Source organism: Lampetra fluviatilis, chromosome 5 (assembly GCF_964198595.1).
Source record: "Lampetra fluviatilis chromosome 5, kcLamFluv1.1, whole genome shotgun sequence".
Classification (NCBI taxonomy): domain Eukaryota; kingdom Metazoa; phylum Chordata; class Hyperoartia; order Petromyzontiformes; family Petromyzontidae; genus Lampetra; species Lampetra fluviatilis.
The window spans coordinates 13,731,876-13,759,697 of NC_136279.1; the positions used below are offsets into that span (position 1 = coordinate 13,731,876).

Sequence of the window (27,822 nt, forward strand, 5' to 3'; positions counted from 1 at the left end):
CTGGTGTGGACCAATCAGTTTCAAAGAATGCATTTCTTATCGGAGTATGTTTTTTTTATTTGCATTTGACCACAAATATTGTGGTTAATGCAGACATGATTCCTTGTAAAGGGTTTCAGTTTATTGTTTTAACATCTTAACACCTGTTTTGTTGCCATAAAAAATGGGAAAACCTATTCTCATATTTTGGTACTGCGTGAAGTTATTTTTAAGTGATTTGTTTACTTTTCCTATTCTGTGCGCTCTTTTGTTGTTTTGTATTATTTGTTGTCGCAATGTTCTGACCGGTCCCGACTGGACATCTGTGCAAAGAGCTTTGCAGCTCATCGGATGCCTCCAGGTAACGGTTTAACAGCAAACTCTTAGGTTTTTTCGGTAAAGTCACGTAGGAAAAAATAAATAATAAAAATAAATAATAATAATAATAGAAATAAAATAATAAATAACAACAAAACATCTTCTTGGTTCTTTCGATAAAGTCACGTAGAATGGAAATAATAAAATAAAATACATATTTTTATTTTATTATTTACATCATTATTTCCATTCGACGTGACTTTACCGAAAGAACCAAGAAGATGAATCCCTGCAGTCACGAAAGCTTCAAATCGAAACAACAAAACACCCACGCACGACGCGTGACCTCATTATTCCACACCATGACGTCACAGCGCATTAACCCCGCCAACCCACGTAGACACGATGACGTCACAACGCCCGCGGTGGATGGACCTAGAGAGCAGTGAAGCGAGGGAGGGGGAGGGAGGTGTCGTTGCAACAAGCCGGCGCGTGACGTCACGACGTACCCTCGAACGCGGCTTCGCGATTGGACGAGGGCCGCGTGACGTCAACGCGCAACGGCGCCGCGCGTCGAATTCCAATAGAGATGGCGGAGAGGCGGGACGCAGCGCTCGGTCCCTCCGAGCGGAGGCGCCGCGCCCGCCCTCCGCGGCCCGACACCCGCGGTCAGCGCGGGCAGCAGCAGCATCACTCCCGCGGTGAGCTCGGGGCGAGTCCGCTTCCGCGGGAAGGAAGTTGGTGGTCGGTGGCGGACGCGACGCGGATCGAGAAGAGCGCTTTAACTTGAGGACTTTTTTTTGTTTACCCCCATCACACACCCTCTCCCCCCCCCCATTGTTTTAATGTTCTGGGGTGGGGGTGGGAAGTAGTGCGGTTTAAGGGCCGAGGGTGGGGGCTGTAGGTGTGCGTCCTATACAGGTTCGCGTGTGTGTGTGCAGGTGTGCGTACCTGGTTACACAGGTAGACCTGCTCACAGGTGTGCCTGTACAGGTGTGTAGGTGTGTCTCTACAGGTGTGCTTGTACAGGTGTGTGTAGGTGTGCCTGTACAGGTGTGTGTAGGTGTGCCTGTACAGGTGTGTGTAGGTGTGCCTGTACAGGTGGCCTGGCACAAGCGTCGTGGTGACGTCACCGCCACTTAGTGGCGAATGGCGGTTGTTGTTGTTGTTGTACAGGTGTGTAGGTGTGTAGGTGTGCCTGTACAGGTGTGTAGGTGTGCCTGTACAGGTGTGTAGGTGTGCCTGTACAGGTGTGTAGGTGTGCCTGTACAGGTGTGTGTAGGTGTGCCTGTACAGGTGTGTAGGTGTGCCTGTACAGGTGTGTAGGTGTGTCTCTACAGGTGTGTAGGTGTGTCTCTACAGGTGTGTAGGTGTGTCTCTACAGGTGTGTCTCTACAGGTGTGTCTCTACAGGTGTGTCTCTACAGGTGTGTGTACCTGGTTACACAGGTAGACCTGCTCACAGGTGTGCCTGTACAGGTGTGTGTAGGTGTGCCTCTACAGGGTGTGTAGGTCTGTCTCTACAGGTGTGCCTGTACAGGTGTGTGCACCTGGTTACACAGGTATGTCAGTACAGGTAGACCTCACAGGTGTGCGTGTACAGGTGTGTGTAGGTGTGTGTACGTGGTTACACAGGTATGTCCGTACAGGTAGACCTGCTCACAGGTGTGCGTGTACAGGTGTGTAGGTATGTCTCTACAGGTGTGCCTGTACAGGTGTGTGTAGGTGTGTCTCTACAGGTTTTCCGTGCTCACACAGGTGTACCTGTACAGGTGTGTATAGGTGTGTGTGTAGGTGTGCCTGTAAAGGTGTGTAGGCGTGTAGGTGTACCTGTACAGGTGTGTATAGGTGTGTCTCTACAGGTGTGCGTGTACAGGTGTGTGGGGAGCGGTAGTGTAGTGGTTAGCGCATTATGCTATGAACCCGGCGATCCGGGTTTGATTCCCGCTTCCAGCCAACACCAGTGACGATTATCTGAACCGGTCCCTGGGCATCCCCTAGGTCTACTCAGCCTCAAATGAGTACCCGGTGCGGTGTATAAACATGGCCACTGGGGATACAAAGGCGGTCGGGTGTGGTTCTGGCCACCTACCCCCTCGTGTACCGTTTCGGCCTTCATAGATGTTTGCTAACAGCACTTGCCCCTACAGTCTGTTAATGCTATACGGGGGATCTTTGTGTACAGGTGTGCGTGTACAGGGGTGTTTATGCAGGTGTGTCTGAACAAGTGTGTCCATACCTGTGTGTACAGGTTTGTCGACTGGTGTGTGTACAGGTGTATTTAATAAGTTATTAATATTAAATTAAGTTTGTACACATTCCTGTACAGAGGGATGTTGATGTATATTTATGTTTGTGTGTGCGCCCTGTCACCAGAAATGTGCCGGATTGTCAGATCTTAGAAGCTAGGAGTAGTCTGAGCCCGGACCAGATCTTTCACTTTTGGTTCCATCAGAGGTAGCATTACTTTAGTGGTTCCAATTTCTAAATGTGGCCAATTTCAGTGAGTTATGTGATAACCATTGGAAATGAGTGTTATCAAGACGCTATTCCCAATATCTGCTCTGTACATGTACACAGGGGTGTGTGAACAGGTATACAGTATATATATCTACACTTGTGTGTACAAGTAGATGTACAATGGTGTAGATACAGGTGTGTGGCAGATGTATATTGATATATAAAGTGCAGGTGTATATAGAGCTGTGTACTGGTGAATTACGTTTTGTACGTGTGTGTGTTGAAGGTATATACCGGTATTTATTGGTTTGATGAGTCACCTTGGTAATTACAGGTATGTTTAGGTGTGTTCAGATGTATGTGTACTGTATGTTGAAATTATTTCACATCGGTACGAAGTCGACCGTGCTAATCAGAGGTGCGGGGGAAGGACAACAAACTTAAACACAAAAAGCGTTATAAACAAATTCGGTTTTAATCTAGATGTATAAGTGCATATAGCTCCAGTGGCTTCCTAATATCGGAAGGAGCAACGCTCCAGACGGCCGCAGAAGCGCATCTGAAAGCAAGCGATGCAGTGACCGTCTTTGTTTGATGGCCAGCCAAAATCCGCTGCGAGGATGACCGGAGTTTTCTTGGTAGTTTTGCTCATTGACGAGATAGCAAGGTATGGTGGTTAATTTGTGGCAAGCATTTTGTATATAATGCATACCTGTCAACCCCTTATCAGTGCCTACCTTTTTACAGACCAATTCAGACATTATTGGTCACCCCGTTCCCTTAGAAATCTCAACGTTCATTCTACAAAGTCCCATCACAAGGGAGAAACACAAAGACAAAAAAAATGTTGCCCGTATTGAAACGGCTGTATGCCGTATGGACCTGAAAACTAAATTTGCCTGTTCAAGAATACAGGTAAACCGTATGGGTTGACAGGTATGATCACGAGTGCGACCTCATAATGTATTCGTTCAGCAATCAGAAGCCAATGCAGCTCTGCGAGCACCTTGTAGAGTTGTATCGGTTCTGCACAATTATGTGAACGTTTGAGTACTGTATGTAGGACTTGTGCTTGTATAGTGGTGTGTAAACATTTAAACGGTCCCATCGTAATGGTGTGATGAAGTCACCTTTATCGATTATTCTTGGTGTTATTCATGGCCGCGGTTTCACTCGGTTATTTATTTTGTGAGTTTTTAGTGCCTCACGAGCTCGTTAATTTTGTCTTCTTTCTCCAGCATGAATGTAACGTTACTTGAGCGTTCGTATTCAATTAAATGGGCATTGTGGGGTGGTGTTCATCTCCAGTTTACAGCGCTGAGTCAGCGATGGAAATCCCTCGTTCCTATGGCGAGGGCAAGTCTATCCATAAGACAAATCATTTTGACTTCCCCACAAACGGGGTACTCCATTTTATCGACCCCAGGGGGATAATAGGTTGAGCCCCCAAACAAGATTTGAACTTGCAACCTCCGACTGCGAGCCTCTCACTGTCACCTAGCTACCAGGGTGTGTGGTATGATTAGCATGGAGTAAATAAAAAAAATCGATTTCGACTCTTTCCTCTTATTTTGTGTGTCTTTGAATCGATTTCATTTGACTCATCGATGCAGCATTACTCCCCCAGCATGCTGTAATGATACCGATGCATACTTGTCTGCATTGATGATATCTTAATCAGAGGTCATCCCAGCCCATCATGAAGTCCATTCGACATGGCAGCTAAATACGTCTTTTACATTTCTGAATATATTTTATGTCCGTATCTGTATTATTATGTTTACATTTAGAAATTGGTGTGTGAAGATGTACACTAACTGACTTAAGTTTGCGACGTTTAATTCGATAGTGTAAATAAAGTTGAATCGGTGTGAGTGCGTGCTTGGAAGAACACGGAGAGAACGAGGAACTTGGATCGGAGGACAAGCAGTACGAGTCAGAGACGCACACTATTGACTACAATACGAATACAAATGTGTTTTTAGGCAAGACACTGCTAGAAAAGACAGGCGAATGCCAATGGTTGAGACTAAGGAAGGAGCAGCAGCCAAAGGTGAGAACATGCTCGAGAAGTCGTGCATCGTTTACATTGAACCACGAGATTGATTACATTGCGTGCAGGAGCTCAATGGATTGTTACACTGCGTGACCGAGACAGCTTGCGGGGGCATTCATCCATCAGTGAATAGAGCATGGGTGTTGATGAGAGTGGTCTGATGGATGTGTACAGGGGTTGTGTACAGAGATGTGTACAGACTGTACGTTGTGTATTGGTGTGTTGTTGTTTCCATGTGCGTTTAGTGGAATGTACAGTATGTGTTTGCAGGTGTATCTTGATACGTTTGTGATGTATATTTGTGTTGCATAGTTTTGTACAATCGTCTTTGGTGTAAGAGGAGTTTTTACAGGCGCTTATAGACAGGTGTGTCTCGCCAAGGTGTTGGGTTTTGTAGATTTGGTTGTACAGTGTGTTCATGCTGCAGTTGAGTGTTTACAGATGTGTTCAGGGAAGAATTCGTCTTTTTGTAGGGTTAAGTGTGAACGTACAAGTGTGAGTGTTTTGTAAGTACATTAGAGAGTATTTCTGAAGCTGCTGCTATTCTATAAGCTTACACAACTGCATTGGATGGTAAAATAAGCACGGGTTCTGTATTAGGAGAGACGGGGGTTTTGTATTGGCTGAGGCAAGGGTTCTTTATTGGATGGAACTAGGGGTTCTATATGGGATGAGACGAGGGGTTCTGTATGGGATGAGATGAGAGGTTCTCTATGGGATGAGATTAGGGGTTCTGTATGGGATGAGATGAGGGGTTCTATATGGGATGAGATGAGGGGTTCTATATGGGATGAGATCAGTGGTTTTGTATGGGATGAGACGAGGGTTTCTGTATGGGATGAGGGTTTCTGTATGAGATGAGGGGTTCTGTATGGAATGAGATGAGAGGTTTAGTATGGGATGAGATGAGGTGTTCTGTATGGGATGAGATGAGGGGTTCTGTATGGGATGAGATGAGGGGTTCTGTATGGGATGAGATGAGGAGTTTTGTATGGGATGAGATGAGAGGTTCTGTATGGGATGAGATTAGGGGTTCTGTATGGGATGAGATGAGGGGGTTCTGTATGGGATGAGATGAGAGGTTCTGTATGGGATGAGAGGTTCTGTATGGGATGAGATGAGGAGTTCTGTATGGGATGAGATGAGATGTTTTGTATGGGATGAGATGAGGGGTTCTATATGGGATGAGATGAGAGGTTCTGTATTGGGATCGAGCGTGTTGTTTGGCAGAGGCTGATGGGGTGAAGGGAAGGTTTAGGGGCTGAATTTTTTTACATTCACAGCCGGGATATATTAATAATTAAAGTTTGATTGGTATAGTTATGTGCACGGGATTTTTGTTTTTTAAAAGCTACATCTAAGGAAGAACGTCATTGTTTTCCAGAGTTATATTTGGTAACGAAGACATTCCTGACATTTCACGTACACCAGGTGGAACCAGTTTTTCAAGATTTTTTGTGCTGGGGCGCTTGAGTCAGAATATTTCTGCGTGATTTTAAATAATCGTCGTGCAAATGGTGCCACCCTGTTTTGAGTACACCAAACTTTGCACCGTAAAGTTTGCCCTGCCCGAAATATAAATTCGAATGCAGTGTATCAGCAATACACCAACTCTTAAACAAAGTAATTGAATGGCTAAATCACCTTAGAACTGAATATCTGGTAAGCGCTATTAATTTGGTCATGCAAAAGAAGAAGCGGCAGGCTTTTTATATCAAGGGTCACAAACATAAACAATCCTAGTTTACCAAGAAGAGATAATCTGTGTTCAGATATATCAGGCATGCAAACAAGTATTGATTCATAAATTACAATAACATTTTCTGCTTATGGTATCATGCTTTCAGTTGTGCAGGTGCGAAATAATTGTTTAGACTACGCAAGAATATGGAAGTGTGTACGAAACAACAGAGCAATATAAAGGATATTTTTAAAAAACATTGTCCAAAACACAAAACAAATATTAATCAATTCTTGACTTGAATCACGACTGATTTGTGACATTTATAGATGCTTTGGGGGGGGATGGGAAATGAACGAATGACTTGCTTAACAAGCATCATATAGAGACAGTAGCCATTTAATAACAAAGTGTAAGGGGCCAGACTCCCATCGTAATGAAAAAGGTGATAGTGTTTTTTATATTTGCCCAATTGGTAATGGAGATGTCTCATGTTTATCGAAAATCTTGACTATAATACATTTTTAAGTTGCGAATCTGTCCTATCTTGAGTTGTGTTAATTGTGGAATGCTTAATTGAGTCCAGAGACTATTCCTCTGGTGGGTACTCCCTTGGAATGTTTTGCCAATGGGTGGTTTGCATGTGGTTGGAATTGAAACTGCAGTGCTGTGCGTGTGCTGTCACGGTGATTGTGAGTGCTCTCTTACCATAATTCTGTGCTCCGGACCACAGGCTGTAAAGGCTTGAATCCCATTTGGTCCACAAGACCATGCGAAGTGGTCTGCGTAATTGTTGCAGATGCCAAAATAGTTTTTCACAAAGCACCACACATTTAAATGCAACATTAACCATCTTAACCATACATTCTACAGTACTTTTAGAGTAGTTTAATTTCGACAAATGTATTATTTGGGCACGGTGGTTTGCCAAAAAAATGCGAGATGGTCCCCAGTTCCAGAAAACTTGAGTACAACTGGTCTATACCAAAAACGTTTCTCCTTGTGGGATTCTCGGATTTTTTTGTAAAAATTTTTTGAATCCATTGGGTTCATAAAAATAAAGCCAACACATTGAGCCAGGACTTATCAAAGCTGCCAACATGTGCCGTGAGTTTTATGCTCTTGGCCAATATTGTTTTCAGGCCCTCTGGTTTCCTCCCACAGTGAGAAAAAATGCCAAAAAAAATCTGAACAATGCCAACTAGAACACTGCTTGAAAAGTTTAATAAAACTGACTCTTTTTTTTAAGAAAATACTTTTAATTATTTTTGGGACTATTGCCATTTTTGGTAATGGCCATGTGACTAGAGTGGGATGTAAACAACGAACTACCAAAATATGAACGTTAACAGCATCAATATTGACGTTGCAAACAGGGATTAATATAGCCCCTAACCGAATTCAGCGGCTGCCATTTCAGAAAGTTCATCGGACAAAATCACGAGTGATCATTTTACTTGGTAACTTAAAATTTGTTTATATCATTAGGATTCGTGGCATGGTTATTGTTCTTTACAGGATAATGGGAAGGTTTGTTTTGTTACTGAATACCTACAAACTTTGAGCCTTGGTGTGAGCATGTCTGTTCTTGTGTTGGTAAATAAAGGAAGGACGCTATTACACCAGGTCTCCTCTCCAGGAGAGTAATACTACTGCAACTCTCGCGTATTTAAAGGTGCGAAAGGCGTCTCCTCATGCTGACCCTTCACTGTGTTTCATTTCACAGATGCGGAGCGAGATGTGAATCAAAACGCGAGGCCATCCAGGTAAAACCTCCACACACAGGCCCGACTTGTACAGAGGGAGGGGATGGAGGACAAGGAGGTAGAGACTTTAGTTTTGATCATTTATCTTCATCCCAAATTCAGTCTGTCAGTTTATTCTGGGTAACGCCCATTGAGCTAAGAAGCTTTTTTTCAATTTCTCTGTTGCGGATGGCATTATGTTCAGGAGCTAATGTCGAGGTCTGCTAGCCATGAGGAGAGGGCAGTGAGCGGTGGCGACTGAACCGGCGGAGGGAGTCAGTAGTTAAACAGAGGGCGACCTTCAGCCCTGCAGCGGCCGGTTACGTTGGCCAGTGTCAATGTTATTGAGCTTTTTGTGGCAGTGGACACATGCACAACGAGCAGACACTGGGGGCCTTGTGTGTGGCATTGAAGACACTTTGTGCAGACGCACGGGAGCACCTTTGCATGTGTACACACAACAATGGTGATTTGCCAAAGAGTGGCAGTGATGTTACCACGGCGCTTGTGCCAGGCTTGGAGTGCTTTGAGACCACGTGAACTGGCTAAGGCTCGCTGGGAGGAAGTCACAGGAGCAGGCACAGGAGTTGGGGATTAACTTACTGAGATGACTGAAACAACTAAGACATAGATCCCCTGTTTAGCCTAAACAAACTGTTGGGGCAAGTGCTGCTAGCGAGCAACTATGAAGAGGCCGGCAGGACACATGAGGGGGTCGGTGGCTACCATCACCCCCGGCCGCCTTTGTCTCCCTAGTGGCGACATTTACACATTGTGCCAGGTAGCCATTTTGAGGCTGAGTCGACCTAGAGGAGGCCCAGAATCTGTTCAGCTTACCTTCACTGCTGTTGGCCGTGAGCAGTAATCGAACTCGGGTGGCCGAGTTTGTATTGTAGCACGCTAGCTGCTACACTACCCACTCACCCACAATGGCTGACACACACAGACACATGCATGTACCCACACACAAAATTATCACTCGCCGACACACGCACGGATAGGCACACATGTATATATGTGCACTTTGGTTTAACATTTCTCTGGGCATTCCACTTTAATAGGTAAAAGCAGAATGCTCCTAATATCCTGTGCTAAATTTCGGGTAGCCACCAGTGGATTCTCAAGCGTAGAAAGTTGATTATCTCAGTCTTGTCACCAGTTGCAAAAAGAATTAAACTCTACATATTCAAGTTTTGAGAATTTTAAAACTTGGTTTTATTAGCATACCAATAACTCTCTTTGCAGGGAATATATAAGATCTGTACCCTGATCTGGATTAAAAAGCAATTGAAGGGACATTGTAACCAGTTGCGATGATATCCTCTAAGGCCATTCTCGAACACAAGGTAGTGTGTGTGCTGCCTGCTGCGAGAGTTCGCAATGATAATTTATCTTTGACAAGATGCACACAGCACCATTGGAAATAAGGCACCAAGACTTGCTGAGGTTTTCCTGGGTAATTGATTTTATTCAATGATCACTGAAAATGTACATCTGAGAGACAGATTTATAATGGCTGTGCGATATTCTGAATGACCATTACCGTCACCGATCCTTCCATCACAGAGACGCTGGGTTGAACCCGAGGGCTAGTTTTCTTTCTCCCATTCACAGGAATTATAAAGGCAAAGTCAAATGCACTGGCACTTTGGCGTTGACTACAGTGGAGTGTCCCTTGTGCTTTTTTTTAATTATCAAAACAGAAAGTTCCTCAATGATAACTGCCACCTTATCTGAGTTCACCCCTGAGCTGTCTCATATTTATTGTTCAATGCCAAGCACGTCCTCTGTATCTTAGTGGGAGTGTGATTGAGAGCATCTTAGAATGGTAGTGGGAATGAGTGTGTGCCTTAGAGTGGCAGTGTTTCCCAGGGTAGATGTTTTAATGTGGATACGCTTGCATTGGTCAGTGCAATATTTATTCAGGTCCTTTGCAGTATAGATGTGCGTGTACACACGTAGACCGATAAGCACACGTGAAAATGTAATGTTTTTCCAACATGTCTATGAAAATTCTAATTTTGTTAGATTCCAATGTTGTGTCATTTGTTTTGTTTAAGCAGTGGACCACTGTCATCCCTCCGAGCGGCTCTGAAGAGAAGTAAGATCGCCAATCTCTCGTGACCTCCATAAATGTCGCATGGTGTCCCACCTACACACGCGCTCACTCGCCCACGTTTTGCATGCCTGCTCCGGCGGCGGCCACGCGGTGCCTCACCTGAAACGCGGTGGCTCGGAGACTGGGTTGGCGGATTGCGTTGGGATGGAATCTGTGCAAGACACTCACGTGCAGGGAAATATGGTGCTGATACCTGTAAGAGGCAATATAAATGAAAACCTTTATGAAGGAGTTAGCCACATTCTCAGGAGACGGTGCCATGAAAAGGTTTGTATGTGGTCGTCTCTCCCTCTAGGCACGTCAAATAGAGCTCCCTCGCCTGCAGAAAGGCGCCCACACCCGCCTCACAGGTGAGTGCCAGCATGTGTCAAAGCAACAATTACCCTTGATCAAAATAGTTACTTGGGTGGCCACTGCTGCTGGTGCCTGGGTTTATCATAGCTTCACCCTGGTTTATTTGTAAAATAAAAACTGGTTCTGACTTTCTTGAATCAAAAATTATGATTCGTTGAATTGACCCCATACCAAAATTGAAATTTGTGACCTTTAAATTCAGAGTATTACGTGTTTTCATGACAGAGCCTTGCTTGGACACGTGTCTAATAATTATGTGTCTGTGTGCACATACTTACTATTGTGTACATATGGATGCGTGAATGAGTGTGTGTGCGTTCGTATTTATGAATGTGTTTGCACGTTGATGGATGTGCGTGCACGTGTCTGTGTAGGAACTCGGACACACCTGACTTATCAGACTTTCAAACATACTATTCGAGAGAAGATTACGAAGGATTTTACGCACCTTTTGAAGTGAGTGGGATGTGTGTTTGTGTGCAGTGACGGAATAATGACTCGCATGCAGCACTGCAACTGTGTAAATTTAGGTTGAATTTCAAGTCATGCACAACATGAGTGTCTATTGTAATCTAAACTCAGCCTGGGCTTCTCTGAAGATGATTCGGATTGAAATTGAGCACCAAGTACAATACTGTATGTTCATTGCATCTTAATGCACAAACTGAAAACATGTGTAGCTTTTTTATGGAGTGCTAATTAAACATTTTAATGAAAAGTGCAATTTGAAGACATCGCAAAATGTTGCCTTTAAGAACATGTGGGGCCTTATTGACCCAATTCATGTATTTGTGGAAAGGCATTTTCTGGAATATTTGGTGGAAAATAGCCAATTCATTATAATTTTGTAGTCTGATGTAACTATTTTTCCATGTAATGATTTGGCAGAAAAGTACTTTCCATAAAAAAATAATGTATTCAAATGTTTTGCACTGTGTTGAAAATCACATAACCTGTCCACATCCAGTACTCTCGATGTACACATGGATACATGTCCCCCATAACTTGCATGCTCAAACACGTACATCCTCTAACACACACATGTAGTTTAACACGTAGGCTTTCGCGACGTGTTTAACACACCGGTGTGCTGTACTAGTGACGAATTGGCCACATTCCGTTTACGTGACAACCCTTACTAATTGGCTGTGTTGGGTGGTGTGGGGTTTAATGACACATTTATATATTTACGCGATCTAACCCAAAAAAACTGTATTACGCACTTTCACTTTTGTACGTGTGCACCCTCGCACATGCACACTTAAACACAAACACACACGTCCCCTAACTTTACTGTGTACACACACACACACACGATCTCTGATGCACGCACGCACACTCAGCTGCCCCCATCGTACGAGGAGGCCGTGTTTGGCGTCCTCCCCACGCCAGACCTCCAGCAGGGAGCGCAGGCCCTGCAATACGAGGCGATCTCAGAGAGCCGGCCCAGGCAGAGGCAGGCTCTCCAGCCCAACCAGGCCTCCAGGCAGATCCAGGCTGACTTGCCGGAGCAGCATTCTCCCAGGCGAGAGCAGGCTCGCAGGCCTGAACGAGCCCCCAGACCCTCCGAGGCTCACGTTGAGGAGCAGCAGACCTCTGGACGAACACATGATAGTGCCGTTCCTAGGTCCGGCTTGGTTTCCATAGCAACGCAGACTGCTTCAGAAGATATCAGCGAACAGGAACGAGGTGAGAAAATGTAAATCGCTTTTACTCCATCCACGAGGGAATCATAATGGATGTCTTGTAAGAGTGCCAAGAGAAAAAATTCCGAATGCAACACCTGCAGTTGGGTGTCTCTCTCTTTGCCCAGGGGATGAAGGGTTTTCTCGTAGCACTGAGGCATGCTTTGAAGCAGTGAAGTGAGTTGAGTTTGAAGGTCTCCATTTAACCACCATCGCTAATCTTATAGTGGGTTTCACTTAATTCAGCCTCGCCTAGTTCTCAGAGCTAAGCTCTATAAATATATCTAATGATTGGTACATGGTGAAGAGTTCTCATTTTTGGTGTTAGATGAGAGGTCTGTTCAAGTGGGTATGTGGTGCATTGCTTGTAGCGATATGTCCTACTCAAGCCCACTTTTCTAAACAGTACAAATGATGTCATTAACCTGCTATGTTGTCGAATCCATCCATTCGTCTTTCTTTCTCTTATTTCAAGCATGCATCACGCCATGCTATTATTAAAAAATTTAAATTTTTGTTCCATTATTTTCAATTATGACCACAGTATATTTGAACCGTATGTCATAGGAAGTAGAATGCACTGATGAATGTCTTTTTTCGTCACATTGTTGTTCCATTAAAATCGGGATCAGAATTTAAAAATCACTCCACACTACTATAACATCTGCCCCTTTAATACACCGTTTTGGTTTATTTTGATTCACATTCAATGGCTGTCTCCAGGTACGTGTACCCTGCTGCTTGGTAAAGTTTTATCCTTCTGACCGCGTATCTCTAATTTTTTTGCTAAATTGTTGTACATGGCCTTTGGGGGGTTATGATGACAATAGTTTTCGTGGTAGCGGATGAATGTTACCTTAAGTTTATTGGTTTGCGAGGTTATGAAACGTTTTACTGTACACTTCCCATGCAATTTTAATATATTATAGGCAATTACTTTAAAACAATGTTTATCCCAATATTTGACCAGAACTCCGACGATCCTCAACCGCTACCGCCTCGGCACCCCCGCGTCCACCTCCTCCCCGCCTGACCATTGACCCGGTCGTCGTGACGCCACTGCTGCCGCCCCCACCCGCCGCCACCTCACCTCGGAGCCCTGATCACTGCCTCCTGGACCTGCCGTTAGAGGCGGAGGACCACCTCGGCGTTCTCCCTGCCACCACCGTCGCCTCCCAGGCACCAGTTGCCTCCTCGCTCGAGTTGTTAAGCGCCCGTCCGGTTGGTGACCGTGGCAGCGTGTGGCTCATCAACTTTTCGGAGGACTCGGAGGCTACTCCACCCCTCGTGCCAACCACCTCGACAGTGTTGGCATCACCTGCTCTTCCTCCTGTAGTGACCTCTGTTCCTAGACCGCGACCGCGACCACGACCGTCAGTGGCCGCCAGGACCTTGCCGGAGTCGCCCTCCAACATCCCGGCATCCCTATCCCTCTTTCCCGTGTCATTTGATTTAGAACCTGTTGGGACCCAGACGTCAACACTCAGGTCTTCAGAATCAAAGTCCACCTTACATCCCTCAACATCAATATCGATACCAGTATCCTTGACTTTAATCTCAGAGTCTTCAACATCACCTCCAGTATCAAGGGCGACTTTAGGATTCACAGGATCAACACTAAGTTCCTCAACATCAAACTCGGAGTCCTCGACATCAACACTCGATTCTCCAACATCAAGACTTGGCTCCTTGGCATCATCTTCAAGATCAAGGTCGACTTTGGAATCTTCAGCATCTCCTTTAAGTTTCTCAACTTCAACCTCGGAGTCATCAACCTCACCCGAACCGCCAACCCTCGTGACCAGCGTCTCCCACCTGCAGTCGTCTCCACCGTTAACATCGTCTTCGTCTCCTCGAAGCAGACAATTCCCGGCTCGTGCCTGCCCAGTCCCCTCCCCTCGTCACAGGGAGGTCTCACGACCTCCTCCTCCTCGCTCCCCCCCATCATCGGCATCATCACCGACGTCGTCGCCAGTATCGCCAACTCAAACAATGAGCTCGGATGGTGTCCGCAGTGTGGCGGATAGGGCTGCTTTTTTTGCACAGCAAGCATCATCATCACCATCACCAAAGCCCGTGCCACGACCCCGATCTCAAACCAGGTTCGGCAATGGTGAATCTCGTGTCGGCGATGCCGCGCCGCTCAAACCAAAACCCAATGTCCGTCCCAAGAGCTGTGTGCTGGTGCTACCCCCGGGGGATGGCACCAGCATCAATGGAGGCGGTGCCAAGGGATGCCGTGAGGACGACGCGCGGCGTCCGTCCGCTCCGCCGTCATCGGTCGCGGACGCCGTCTCCTCTTTCTCGGCAATGGCATCGACGAACTCGTGCGGTCGCCCGCTGATGCCTCAAGGGCCAAAGCCCATGGCCCTGCTGCCGTCGAAGCCTTTGCCGCCTCCGAAGCCCGGGGCGAAGCAGGCTGGCTCAGCGGTGCCGGCGATGCAAGGCGGCGGTGCTGCGGATTTGTACGCGGTCGTGAATAAGCGGCCAGCCGGAACGGCGGCGGCAGCTGCGGCGATAACGCAAGGTGGCGGTGCTGCGGACTTGTACGCTGTCGTGAATAAGCGGTCAGTGGGAGCGGCAGTGGCTGCGGCCGCTTCAATGGAGCGGCCTCAGGTGGATCCCGCATCATGGTCAGATGAGGAGCAAGGTGATAGTGCCAGTGGAGGAACGAAACACGACTATGCGTCTTTGCGCAAGACACTGGAAGGTGAGTGTCGGATGTCTGTTGTTGTTATTCTGCTGCCTACGCCCTTCACCAACTGCTCGACGTGTTCGATGCCAACAATGCTGGCCCTGCTGTTGTTTTGAGCCAATGCTACCAATGTGAAAGTTCACTCTCCACATGACTTGACTTGTCAAAATTCAGTGACGATTCGTTTTATGAATTCATTATTCCTTGCCCTTGTTATTTACATGGAATTGAAAAGGGCTGTAGCATATATAGACTGTAGTAGTGGTGTTTTAGCATATGTAAGCTACAGGAAGACCTCGCTTGGCACGTCCCTGTCGAATGCTGATTTGTTAGAGCGCTCTTTGTCCTGGAGGGAAAAATAATGAAGTAAAATCTAAAAGCGCTTATGAGTGAGAACACGCCAGCAGTGCTGGCCGAGAAAATTTACCCATTCCCATCATTCACTTCGCCGATGAGAGCGATGTACGCCGAGCCAACCAGACCCCACCCCGGGTGATTCGATTTTCAAGATTTGTAGTCACGATAATATAAAATGATTTTATTTGTTTAGCCAGGTGCGAACTCATGGCACTCGGATAGAGTCTCAGGATCCGCCTAAAATAAAGCTCACCACAGAAAATTAGACTGAGGGCATCACTAAGATCAAGCGGGTCCTGGAGTTCTCTAAAAAATTAACCCGTAAAAACAAAGTTTTTCACTATGCGTGGCATCGGTTTTATTTTATTATTAATTTCTGTTTTTCTTGAGTAAGAGTTTCATTTTCACCACATTGGTATTTTAAATTAAATATGATTTTTTTTTTCCTAAAAAGTGGAAAATTTTGGAAAAACATTTTCACGAAAATAAATTGTCACGCACAACGAGTCTGTGTGCAAAATGTCAGCTCGATTGGATCACGGGAAGTGGGTTAAAAAACGACCGAAAGATTTGCACGGTCGTAAGCGCGCAAGCATGCAAGCAAGTGAACTTAATATAAAGGATTTAAAAATGACCCGGATTGGGAGTGCAAGTAGCTCCTCCATGGCTGCCCTGGAGGAGGAGTAAAGTAGAATGCACTCATGAGTACAGTACATAATATTTACTGATGTATTTTTTTATTAATATTTTATTAATGAAATATTTTATTCATGACGGCCGCGGATAATTCAAATTCTCGGATAATCCAAAAATATCCATTTTCTACGGATGTCTATGCCAAAAACAACAAATGTAGGTATAAATGATGTTTAAGTTTCTTTGCCATCGCACAGTTTCGTCAATTAGAGCTCACAAAATAAATTATCGGATAAATCACTCGGTGAAGCACAAATGACGATTTAGAACAAATACTAACGATGGACCGATCGATGCGCGTGCTCAGTGATAACACTTTCCTGCTTCCGGGCAGAAGACTCTCCACCCGCTAAGTGGATAGCAGAGCCATGGAAATAAAAAATTAACCCGTAAAAACAAAGTTTTTCACTATAAATCCTTTATATGCGTGGCGGCTAGAGTCCTCTCGTCCTCTGGCTTGAGATGGCTGCCACCTATGGGTCAGATGATTGCCTGCTACCATTAAGCAATTGGTAATTAAATATAATTTATTTTTTCCAAAAAGTGTAAAATTTTGGAAAAAAATTTTCACGAAAATAAATTGTCACGCACAACGAGTCTGTGTGCAAAATGTCAGCTCGATTGGATCACGGGAAGTGGGTTAAAAAACGACCGAAAGATTTGCACGGTCGTAAGCGCGCAAGCAAGTGAACTTAATATAAAGGATTTAAAAATCAATCAAACTGCCCACTGCTGTAAAGATATGCAACTACTGTACTATAGAGGGGATCACGTGGATTTGGAATTAACCGGAGAACACGTTTTTTCGGTTTAAGCGTGTGACTTGTAATCAATATTTCCAAGAAGTGTGGGTTTTCTCCAAGCGTTCCGATTTCGTCCTGTACTGCACATACTAAAGGACCTAGCAAAACATCAGAAGCATAACTCTACGAGCATTTCTTGATTAAAGAAATACATTACTCTGCATATACAACATTTAGTTTTATAGCACTATTGTAAACATGATCATTTACTATCTTAATTACTATGAAGACACTGATTTTACTGACATGATGACGATGATTGTATCTTGACTTAAAGCTTTCGTGACTGCAGGAATTCATATTCTTTGGGTCTTTCAGTAAAGTCACGTAGATAGGACTATGATTGTCTTTGTGAAGGCAATTGTGTTGGTAATGATTTACGACCATCAATCATTTATAATTTGAATGATTTTACGAGAAAAATGAGTAATCTCACAAGATGTCGTGGTGCAGATGATAAAGATAAATACTATATGACTGTGATATTGTAGATAGGGTATTTATTGTCATGATTCTGTGGTGTAATGATTGTAATTGCTGTAATTTACTGCAACATTTCACCTTTGTATATCCACCTTCTCTTGCCTTGCTGCCATGTGGATTAGCCCTCCCTTTCCTCAGCTCTGCAAACCTAAAACCCAAGACGTCTTTGGTAAGCTGGGAGGTCACTTCTCTTCTGCCTCTAACGACTATCCCATTGACTTCAGACTAAAGCATTTACCCACTTTAGCTGTTAGCTTTGACATCGGTGGCTCATAATGGCCGACTCTTGCGAATGATTACGTCACGTGGTCTTTAGCGTGCACTGCACAGCGGGCGACGTGTGTCAATTGCTGCGCTGATAATGCCACGAGGAAAAAACGAGCTGTGTGTTCCGTTCAGGATATTCCACGAGTGAGACTCTGCCTTTGAGGAAACCGACCATAATTCGGCCAACGGCATCAGGTAACACGCACGCCTCTATACGCAAACACACACAAGTGAACAAAAAACAGCAGCAACAACGGCCGGCATTTATCACTAAGTGGCTGTGATGTCACCACGGCACTAGTGCCAGGCTAAGTGCACTTTGAGGCCACGTGAAATGTGGAAGGCTCGCTACTGGCAGGAGGTCACGGGACAGACACCCATGTGTAATCTGTTGACTTACTGAGGTGACTGACAAATGCACCACTTATGGACCCCCCACTGTGCCAACTTGCTGCTTTGATGATCATGATGAGGTGTTGTTGAGTGTTTTATTAATAGTGATTGTTGGACAAGTAAATAGCATCACTAATGCTCGTGTTGATCTTATGTTACAGTGATGATGCCGATGTTTAGTGCTGATATTAATAATGATAATTACTTGTGTTTGATTGCAGCATAATTATTGAGCAGACAATATATCTCCACATATCCGTCTCCAAGTAAAACAAACAATTTCTTACACAACCCAGAATGCATTGCGACTGATGGGTTGTGCAAGAAATGTGTTTTATGTGGAAATGTATATGTGAAGGAGACATTATTGTCTGCTTATTTATTGTGTTATTTATATTCTCCACTATGGTGCTGATTATTGTTTTTGATATAGCGGCCTTAATGCCGGGGTGTCGCCTTGATGATTAATGTAGACAATCCTAGCATTGGTGCTGAAGTGTTGATGCTGATGTGTGGTGGTTGTTGATGGTGATGTTGATCGACCCCAGATGTCGCAAAGGTTCCCAGGAAACCATCTCAGTTCCAGGCGTCAACGAGGTACGGGTCTTCGCGCTCACTGGATGAGGTAGGTCGTTGTACATTTGCATTTGATTTTCACATGTATTCTGTGAGTTGACTCTTTTGAGGAGGGTCCTGGTTGTTGGCAAGAACACTCCCTCGTGCACCTTGCCGGCCTTTGTAGGTACTCAAATGGCACTTGCCCCAGCAGTCTGTAAGACTACATGGGGGATCTTTGTCTTTGTGTGTGCAGCTTGGAGATAACAATCGAGCAAGTGAAAGCCGGGCAAATTTTACAGACGACCTTTCCCAGTGCCTCAAAAGGTATGATGATGATGAAGATAATGATCTGCTCACATTTGACCAGAATCAACAGCGTTATCAGCCGTTCACTTATTTCACCTCAAATTTCACGAATTCTAAAAGTTTCCCTCACGTGTGTTAAATTCGGATGTGTGTTGTGTGTGAAATAAAATAAAATAGATGACTGTGCTTTCAATTGTGAAATGCGTTTGATTCCCAGTCACAGCTAAGATCAGTGGGGATTGATATCAGAACTGCTCCCATGCCTCCCCTAGTTCAACTCGGTCTTGAATTAGCATCTTGTATTGTGTATAAACATTAGCACTAGGGGGCTGGTTGTGGTGTTGGCCAACTCACTCTCTTGTGCAATACACTGACCTTCATAGGTGCTCGCTAACATCTCTTTTCAGTAGTCTGTTAAGGCTACACGAGAAATCTTCGTCTGTGTGTGTGTGTACTTCAGGCCGAGCACCCAGAAGGTTCCTCCTAAGAAGCCGCCTCCTCCACGGCCTAACTACTTGCCTGGAAACACGAGGGGCCCGGCCCGAACCGACGCAGCGCCAAGGGGGCGCAGCCGCGAACGGAGGGGCAACGACGTGAATAACGACAACTCCGAGGATCAACAGGGGGACCTGCCCCCAAGACCGGGTCCGGGGCACCCCCTGTACAATACCTACATGGTGAGAGCAAGCACGTGTGCGTGAGCACGCGAGTGTGTGCTCGCGTGCGTGAGTGCGTGCGCGTGGATCCGTGTGTGTGTGTGTAGTGTTGGTTTACGTTTGGAGAGCGGTAGTTGTAGCGGTTAGCGCGCTGCACTACAGACCCGAGTTCGATTCCCGCTCATGGCGAACACCATTGACAATTATCTGAGCTGGTCCTGGGCCCTTCTCTCGGTCGACTTGGCCTCAAATGAGTACCTGTTGCAGAGTGTAATCATCGCCACTAGGGATACAAAGGCGGCTGGGCGTCGTGCTGGCCTACCCACCCCCTCGTGTGCCGTGCTGGCCTTCATAGGTGCTCATTTTCCCTACAAGTCTGTTGAGGCTACATGGGGTGTGTTTGCCTTTGTGCGTTACAGCTTCCCATGCCCCATGTGCTCACACGCGTGGAAAACCAAGCAAAGGCACCAAATGAGCTGTCTTTTAAGGTACCGTCGCCCACACTATCACTTCGCCGCCACTGCCGTCATCGTCACTGCTATTGCCATCATAGGGGGGGGGATCTTTGTCTGAGTCTGTGTGTGTGTGGTGTGCTTCCCAGCCGTACGAGGTGCTGCCCCTGGTGGCGGAGCAGGACGGCGTGTGGCTGGAGTGCCGCCGTGGTGACCGTGTGGGCCGCGTGCGCCGCTCTCTCGTGAACATTGTCACGCCGCTCGACGACGGCGACGGGGGCGACGACGGGAGAGGCTCGGCGCCAGGCGTGAGCAGTGCACCACGCTGCCTTCCCTAGCCACGCACAGCCTCCTCCCTTCTTATTCGGTCACGCAGACAAAGGTCCCCCGGTATAGCCTTTAAGAGGCTGTTGAGGCAGGTTCTGTTAGCGAGCAGCGCCGATGAAGGCCGGCGTGGCACACGAGGGGGTGGGTGACCAAACGCTGCGCCTGGCCACTCTAGTCTCCCCAGCACTGATGTCTACGCACCACACCAGATACTCATTTAAAGCTGAGTCTACCTAGGAGAGGCCTTGGACCGGTTCGTATATCCACCACTGTTATTGGCCATGAGTGGGAAGTGAACTCGGATCGCTGGGTTCAGAGTACAGTGCGCTAACCACTGAGTCACCACTCCCCACAAACACTTGCACCCACAACACTCATACATATGAACATGTATCCGCAAGCAGATGTGTGTGTACACGTGTATTCGTGCACACTTTCATACCCAAACACATAATACAGGAACTCTCATCTCAATTGATATGGAACCCTTGTCTCATCTGATGCAGCACCCTTGTCTCATCTGATATCGAACTCTTGTCTTAAAGTTCCTGTTTTGGTTTCAGAATTCCCCATGTGCGGAGGTGCTCTTCGACTTCACTGCCGGTGAGAGGCAGGCACTACCTTGCAACGTGCCCTCCCCTAGACCCTCTTAGACTCGCGGCAGGGCGTGGACGAGACCCAGAGGACAAGAGAGAGTGAGGGAGATGGTGCCTCTTCTTGGAACCATTCAGAAACAAACCAAACCTTGCCCTAGAGAGAGCTGGAGACTTGTTGACATCAGAGGACGGGGTGTGGAGAAACTGTGGGTTGGAGAATGAAGTAGAGAAACCCATATCCAAACCAGAGAGAAACTGAACTCCACACGGAGTCCAAAGAGACATGCCATTTTGCTAATTTTGATGGCGTGGTGATCATTTTGATGGCCTTATTTGACGTGATGTTAATATTGACGGCATATGGCAAGACGGGATATGTGGTGTTCATCTTAATGTTGCATGGCTTTAATCTTGGCCGTATGGTGCATTGTGACGTGTTAATGTTGAAGGCATAATATGGTGTTCATCTTGACTGTGTGACATGGCGTGGTGGTCATCCTGCTTGCGTGCCGTTGTGTTAATCTCACTGGTGTGCTGTGGTATCAGAGGGCCCAGGAGAGTTGTCCCTGGCGGTGGGAGACACCGTGCGCATGCTTGGCCGTGAGCCAGGCGGGGAGTGGCTCCGTGGGGAACTGCGCGGGAAGACCGGAATCTTCCCCGCATGCTACGTCAGAGTGCTGGTACGCACACAACCACAGCAACAACGCCACAGCAACAACACCACAGCAACAACGCCACAGCAACAACGCCACAGCAACAACGTGAACAGCAACAACACCACAGCAACAACGCCACAGCAACAACGCCACAGCAACAACGCCACAGCAACAACACCACAGCAACAACACCACAGCAACAACACCACAGCAACAACGCCACAGCAACAACGCCACAGCAACAACGTCACAGCAACAACAACGCCACAGCAACAACGTGAACAGCATTCGCCATACCCCACTGAGCGACGGTGACTTCAACTTGTGGGTCCGACCTCATTAGAGTCATTCTAACTAGAGCTTCAATGCCTCATGTTTGACTCCGGTAGCACGGTAGGGATCCGATTGGTAAAGAGATAATAGAAACTGATGCCAGTCTACATGCTTGACCGTGTCTTTTTTGCAGGTGGATGTAGAAGACAATGACGAAATTTCCAGGTGAGAACACGAATAATACTTTAACCAGCAGCAGCCATTGGCAAGTTCCATACATTTTTAACATGACCCCATGCCCAGCTCACACCACAAGTCCTAACAAAAACCACAATTTGTCAGGGGCAAACGCCTGTCACTTTTGGGGCTCCGCGTCACGGATCACGTGGCGCTTCGCACAGGAATCCCTCGGTTTTCTCTGACACCTGGAGCCTGGCGCCCGGGCGGCTGTGTGAGCTCCGCACCAGAGCTCAGTTTTTGTGTGTGAATCTGGAGGAGGGTTTCTTCGTGACTGGAGCATGGAGGAGAGGCGCTCCTCGCGTTCCCAGCAATGTTTCGATTCTCCCGCCAGCCCCAAGACCACACGTCAACAGCGGGGATGACGCGTGGGGTTTGCACGACTCCCGCCAGTGGCCAGTGTGGGTGCGTAGCAGCAGCAATGGCCAAGCCATGGGTAACACAGAGGAAATGATAAATCGCAGGAAAAGAGCAAAGTTCGAATGTGGCAGAAGGAGGACTTAATCTAAATCATTGTCTTTTCATCGGCTGCGTGACACCGTGTGGAAGTTGCCTAGCCTGTCGCTCCAGAATTATGCTCTCTCTTCTCTGTGCTCGCAAAACGTAGACCCCTTTACAAAAGAACACGTGTGTATTGTGTGTGTGCACTAGCGGGCGGTTCACAGTGCTTGGTTGGCTGCTCTGTTGCATTGCAGCACAATGTCAAGCTGGTGCTAGGGGCGGGCGCTATCCTGCCTCTGCGTCTGCTCGTCTGTGCGTTTGTTACATGCGTGTACATGTAGACTCGCAGTCCTCCACAATGCACGGTGTGCTTCCCATGTGAGCCAGGTCATGTGGATGAGCGAGTGCTGGAGGAGGGCACTACCATCCGTTTGCGTTTGTTTTAATAGTGCGTGTACCTGTGTGCGCCCCTATTTACTCACACGGGTCATCCACGTGTGTGTATGTGCGCGCGCATGTGCGTGTGTGCCAGTGGGCCACGCTGCTTGGTGCGCTTCGCGTTTGAGCCGGGCCAAGAGGACGAGCTGGCACTGGAGGAAGGCGCTGTGGTGGCGCTGTGTGCGCGTGACCCTGGCGGGGAGTGGGCACGCGGGCGGCTCCGTGACGGCCGCGAGGGCCTCTTCCCGCTCGACTTCGTGGAGATTCTAGAGGACCTCCCGCTCGGCGCAGGTACCCGGCTGAGCAACGCCACTCCATGGAAACGGGGATTCTTACACTCACGCGTGGGTGTGCGTGACAGTGTGTGGGGAGCAGTCATGCAGAAGTTATTGCCCCGCGCTACGAATCCAGCAATCCAAGTTGGATTCCCGCTCACGGCCAACACCAGTGGCGATTATCTAAATCGGTCCTGGGCCTCCCCTCGGGCTGGTACGGTGTGTCAACATCGCCACTTGGGAGACAAAGGCGGCCGAGCGTGGTGTTGGTCACCCACCCCTTCGTGTGTCGTGCTGGCCCTTCATAAGTGCTTGTTAATCGTACTTGCCCCAAAATTCTGTTAATGCTATACAGGGGATCTTTGTCTCCGTGGAAAGCGGTTCCCGTACATGAATCTTGCAACCTGAGTTCTGAACTAGTTTCTTTCGGGCAATGACTTTAAGGCAAGTGACTCGTGCGGTGGTGTGTAATCACCAACACTGGGGAAACAAAGGTGACTGAGCATTGTCGGGCCACTCCACGAGCACCATGCCAGCCTTCATAGATCCTATGAAGGCTGGCTTTATTTTATTTTCTACCTACGTGACTTTACCGAAATAACCAAAGAGTATGGATTCCTGCAGTCACGAAAGCTTCAAATCCAGCCTTCATAGATGCTCTCTAGCAGCACTTGCCCCAACAGTCCATGTTGGGTGTACAAGGGGGTTCTTTGTTGTAGCCATGTATCTGTGTGTGGGTAGTGGTGGTGCTGTGCTCCCCAAACTGTACTATGATCTCAGAATCCTGAGTTCAATTCCTGCCAATGTAGCTTATAAGTGGCGAATGCTATCTCAACATGTCCAAGGCTTCCCTTAGGTCAACTTGGCTTGAAATTAGTACCTCGTGCATGCATGCATGTGTACTTGCACGTGACTGGCTGTGTGCATGTGTGCGCGTGTGTACACTTGTGTCTGCGCGTGACCGTGCGTATGGTTGTCCAGGTGAGGAGAAGCCTCGGGTTCAGGCACTTTACGACTTCGTTGGCCAAGATGTCAAGGAGCTCAGCTTCAAGGTAACGACCGAGCCTGCCTTGCACGTCCACCGCAGGGCCTCTCAACTGGTGTCTGTGGACGCCTAGGAGCAGCACTCCTCATCAGGGGATCTCGAATGGGATTTGGGGGACCCATAGGGGGGGTCCGCAATGTGCAGTGTGGTTGCCTGTGACCGAGGGTTGCTCAACTGCCTGCCTCCGCACTCGGCATCTGGAATAAAACGGTGGAGTGAGGATGGTCCAGAAACACGTCGCTCGCAATCACTGCCTTGTTACTGTAGAGCAGGCGTCGGCAACGCGCGGCTCCGGAGCCGCATGTGGCTCTTTAAGGATTGCTTCGTGATGTTATTTATTAAGGACTGTCTCGTCTTCAGATGCAATATTTCAAGGGCCGCAATGACTCATCATTTTAGTTGCCGACCCCTGCTCTAGACTGCTTGAATGACGCTGCCAACACAGTTTTTAAAGTTTCGTCTGAAGCCCGCAGTATTCCGTACAACTGTTATTTCCTCCGACACTATTTCCGTGACGCTAAATCTTGAGAACCTCTGACCTGTATAACATGAGCTAACCTCTTGAAGGTGGAGGGATCAGTCAGTCGTGGGTTGACATTGGACTTATTGTGATTATATTATTTGGGTCTTTCGGTAAAGTCACGTAGATAGATAGGTTCAAAGAAAATAACAAAAAAATAACTAAAAACTACGTTATTTTATTTGAACCTATCTAGGTGAATTTACCGAAAGACCCTAAGACGATTAATTATTGCAGTCACGAAAGCTTTAAGTCATTATTGTGAATTATCTTTAACTAATGAGCTTAAGAAGAAGGAGGTGGTGGTGACAATGTCAGTGGTGGTGTTGCTGGCAGTAATATGAGTGGTGTTTATGCTGAAGGTGATGTTACATGTGGTGGTAGTAAAATCACTTGAGGTTGTGATGCTATTGACATTTCTTGGGGATGTGGTAACTGATTTTTCTGAAATTGGCCATGGTGGTGATTCCGTTTATGGCGATGACTATGGCAGTGCAGGTGATGTTGGTTGTGTTCTTCTCACAGACTGGTGATGTGCTGACCATCCTCGGAGCTGAGGACTTGGAGTGGCTCAAAGGGGAACTAAATGGCAAAGTCGGGATATTCCCAAAAAATTACGTCACCGAAATCTGACCAAGGACGACACGCAGCCCTCAAAGGAACAGCTGATCCCACCAAGCACAGCTGAATCTGCAAAGTATAGCTGATTTCACAAGGATTTTATCCAGATCAGGCTATTGATTCAACTGGAAACGCATGGTCCATCTCACGAGAATTGGTTTCAGCAATCTAATCAAGATGATCCAAATAGAAAGTATTGCTACGAACAACCAAACTCACATCCTGACCGGGAGAACTTGATCTCAGCTGGAACAGCTGATCCCATTTGGAGTGGGGTCAGCTTATCCTATGAAGAGGAGTCAAACTTAGGGGAGTGGCTGATACCAGAGGAGGCAGTTTAAGTAGTTGGCTTGACAAATGACGGGCCAACTTTTCAAAAATTGTGTGGTCTGCACGCTTCTTCGTTGTTTGGTTACATTCATAGTATTGCATTTTAAACCACATTCACATTTAAATGAAACAAAAATCGCAGTAATTCTTAAAGCGAGTAAAACGTTAAGTGCAATTATTAATTAAGTCATTAATGTGGGTTGCTAAGTAATTTTTACTCACGCACGTATTTCTTAACACGACTAAACATGTTTTACGGCATGGGTACGAGGTAGTCTTCCAGCAGTAGAGAAGGCACGACCAGTCGAGTGCATTCTTGCCGAGCTATTTCAAATGGAATTCGTTGTTGCCTTTCGGTTTCACTTTTAAAACTCAACACTAATTTTTGCTGCCGCACGCATCTTTGGTTTTTGATGTTGCTATGAATCTGTTGTCTTAATTACGAGCAGCGCTGGACACGTTTGGAGCCCAGTCTTGGGAATGTTTTACGAATTGACGCACCATGGTTCCCATCCGTAGTGTTGCCCGTTTAAATCAGTAATTTTATATAACCATTGCCCTTTGCAATTCCACAAAAGTAGAGAAGTATCATAACTTACCAATAGATTTAGCACGTAATTTGTAATAACAATTTCTTTACACAGGAGAGCCTCGCTGCTTCACATGACTCTTTTTCAGGAGGGTCCTGCCAGGTTTTCATAGTCGGGGGGCAATAATTACTATCAATATTCTCAATTGAGTAATTTGTTATTACTTTATCAATATTGGCAAGATTGAATCATCATGTCCTGCACACAATTCCCCACTCTTGCAAAGGACGTCACGGGATCTTTAACGTCCGTTTTGAAGCAAATGGTTCATGTTTTCATAAAACACCCACGGTAATAACCAGGGCGGCAACTGGATTCGAACCGTGAATCGGCAATAAACAGCCAACACGCTACCGCCAGCACATGTCACGGCCCGGGGGCAGGGCACCAAACAGAATGACACAATTTTTTAATTATCCAGTGAACATTCCCATGTTAAGCTCTGCCGGTGTTGAGCTGCTCATTCTTGAATCGGCGCTGAGTGAGACGGTGCTGCCGACTTTCTGAAGCCGGCACTGAAATGAGAACTGCCTGTCGACTGAGCTTCATCCAAGCCCCGAAAATCGCCCTCACCCCCTCTCCCATTCGGGAGTCTCGTTCTCAATCTCACAAACCTTTGACGTCTCTCAACACAGCACAAACCACCCCTTCCCCTCCACTCTTCCCCACTCGGCACATCTGCTCGCACCCCCGGACACTTCCCCCTTACTCCTCCACTTGCGGTGCACTCCTTTCCTTGTGTCGCCACGCTTGCTCCGTTCACTTGCACGTCGCCGTCACTCCTCCACTTCGCGTTGTCCCCTACCTCTCTTCGCCCCGCAGCCTCGTGTTACGTCTCTCAAGAGCACAGAGTGTGATCGCACAGCACGCATACACAGAGACGTGGACACTGCACGACGGTGCACACAAGCTTTTACAATTGCAGTATCTGCCCTTTTTTGTTATGGTGGTGTTTGGGTTTAAATGGCGATAATTTGTACATTAAAAAAAAGCAGTCTTGGTGAACGTTACGGGAGTGTGGGGAATGCTTTTGACAAGTGTCGAGTCTTTTTCACTTGAAACCCCCCACGGGCATTGTGTTACCCAAAGCAAACATGAACAATATCAATGGGGACAGTTGTGCTATAAATTACAAGACAAAACTAATGCTAACATTGAAATAAACGTCACTATAGTCTTGGTACCCGTGTGTGTGGGTGGTTTGTGCCTCTTCGTGCAGCAGTTTAAAGTTTGGTGGCTCACGTGATGGGATGTGTGACGAGGGGAGAGGGGGGGATTTGAGAAATGTGACGTCACATAAAAATGCGCAACTTTAAATAAATATAGAATTGTTATTACAACACTCCTACAACATCGGAGTGCAGCGCCACATTAAATACGCACTACAATGACAATAGTTTAAAGCGATTTG

At 46.7% G+C, this 27,822-nt stretch overlaps 1 protein-coding gene across 4 annotated transcripts; it reads left to right on the top strand.

Annotated features, from left to right (window-relative positions):
- Nucleotides 1–875: 875 nt before the first annotated feature.
- Nucleotides 876–26,697, top strand: SH3D19 (SH3 domain containing 19). 4 transcript variants are annotated; one of them, XM_078856829.1, is made up of 19 exons: nucleotides 876–998; nucleotides 8,220–8,259; nucleotides 10,299–10,339; nucleotides 10,653–10,707; nucleotides 11,086–11,167; nucleotides 12,055–12,400; nucleotides 13,367–15,106; nucleotides 17,830–17,892; nucleotides 18,639–18,715; nucleotides 18,902–18,972; nucleotides 19,415–19,631; nucleotides 20,030–20,098; nucleotides 20,212–20,370; nucleotides 20,953–20,992; nucleotides 21,532–21,665; nucleotides 22,108–22,139; nucleotides 23,125–23,321; nucleotides 24,287–24,357; nucleotides 25,396–26,697. In XM_078856829.1, the coding sequence occupies exons 1-19, from the start codon at nucleotides 887–889 to the stop codon at nucleotides 25,501–25,503; spliced, it is 3,654 nt and encodes a 1,217-aa protein (XP_078712955.1). In that variant the 5' UTR covers nucleotides 876–886; the 3' UTR covers nucleotides 25,504–26,697. The 4 variants fall into 4 exon arrangements, with proteins under 4 accessions (XP_078712955.1, XP_078712956.1, XP_078712958.1 ...); XM_078856830.1 differs by having other exon boundaries at nucleotides 10,302–10,339; XM_078856832.1 differs by lacking the exon at nucleotides 876–998 and having other exon boundaries at nucleotides 8,252–8,317; nucleotides 10,302–10,339.
- Nucleotides 26,698–27,822: the final 1,125 nt, after the last annotated feature.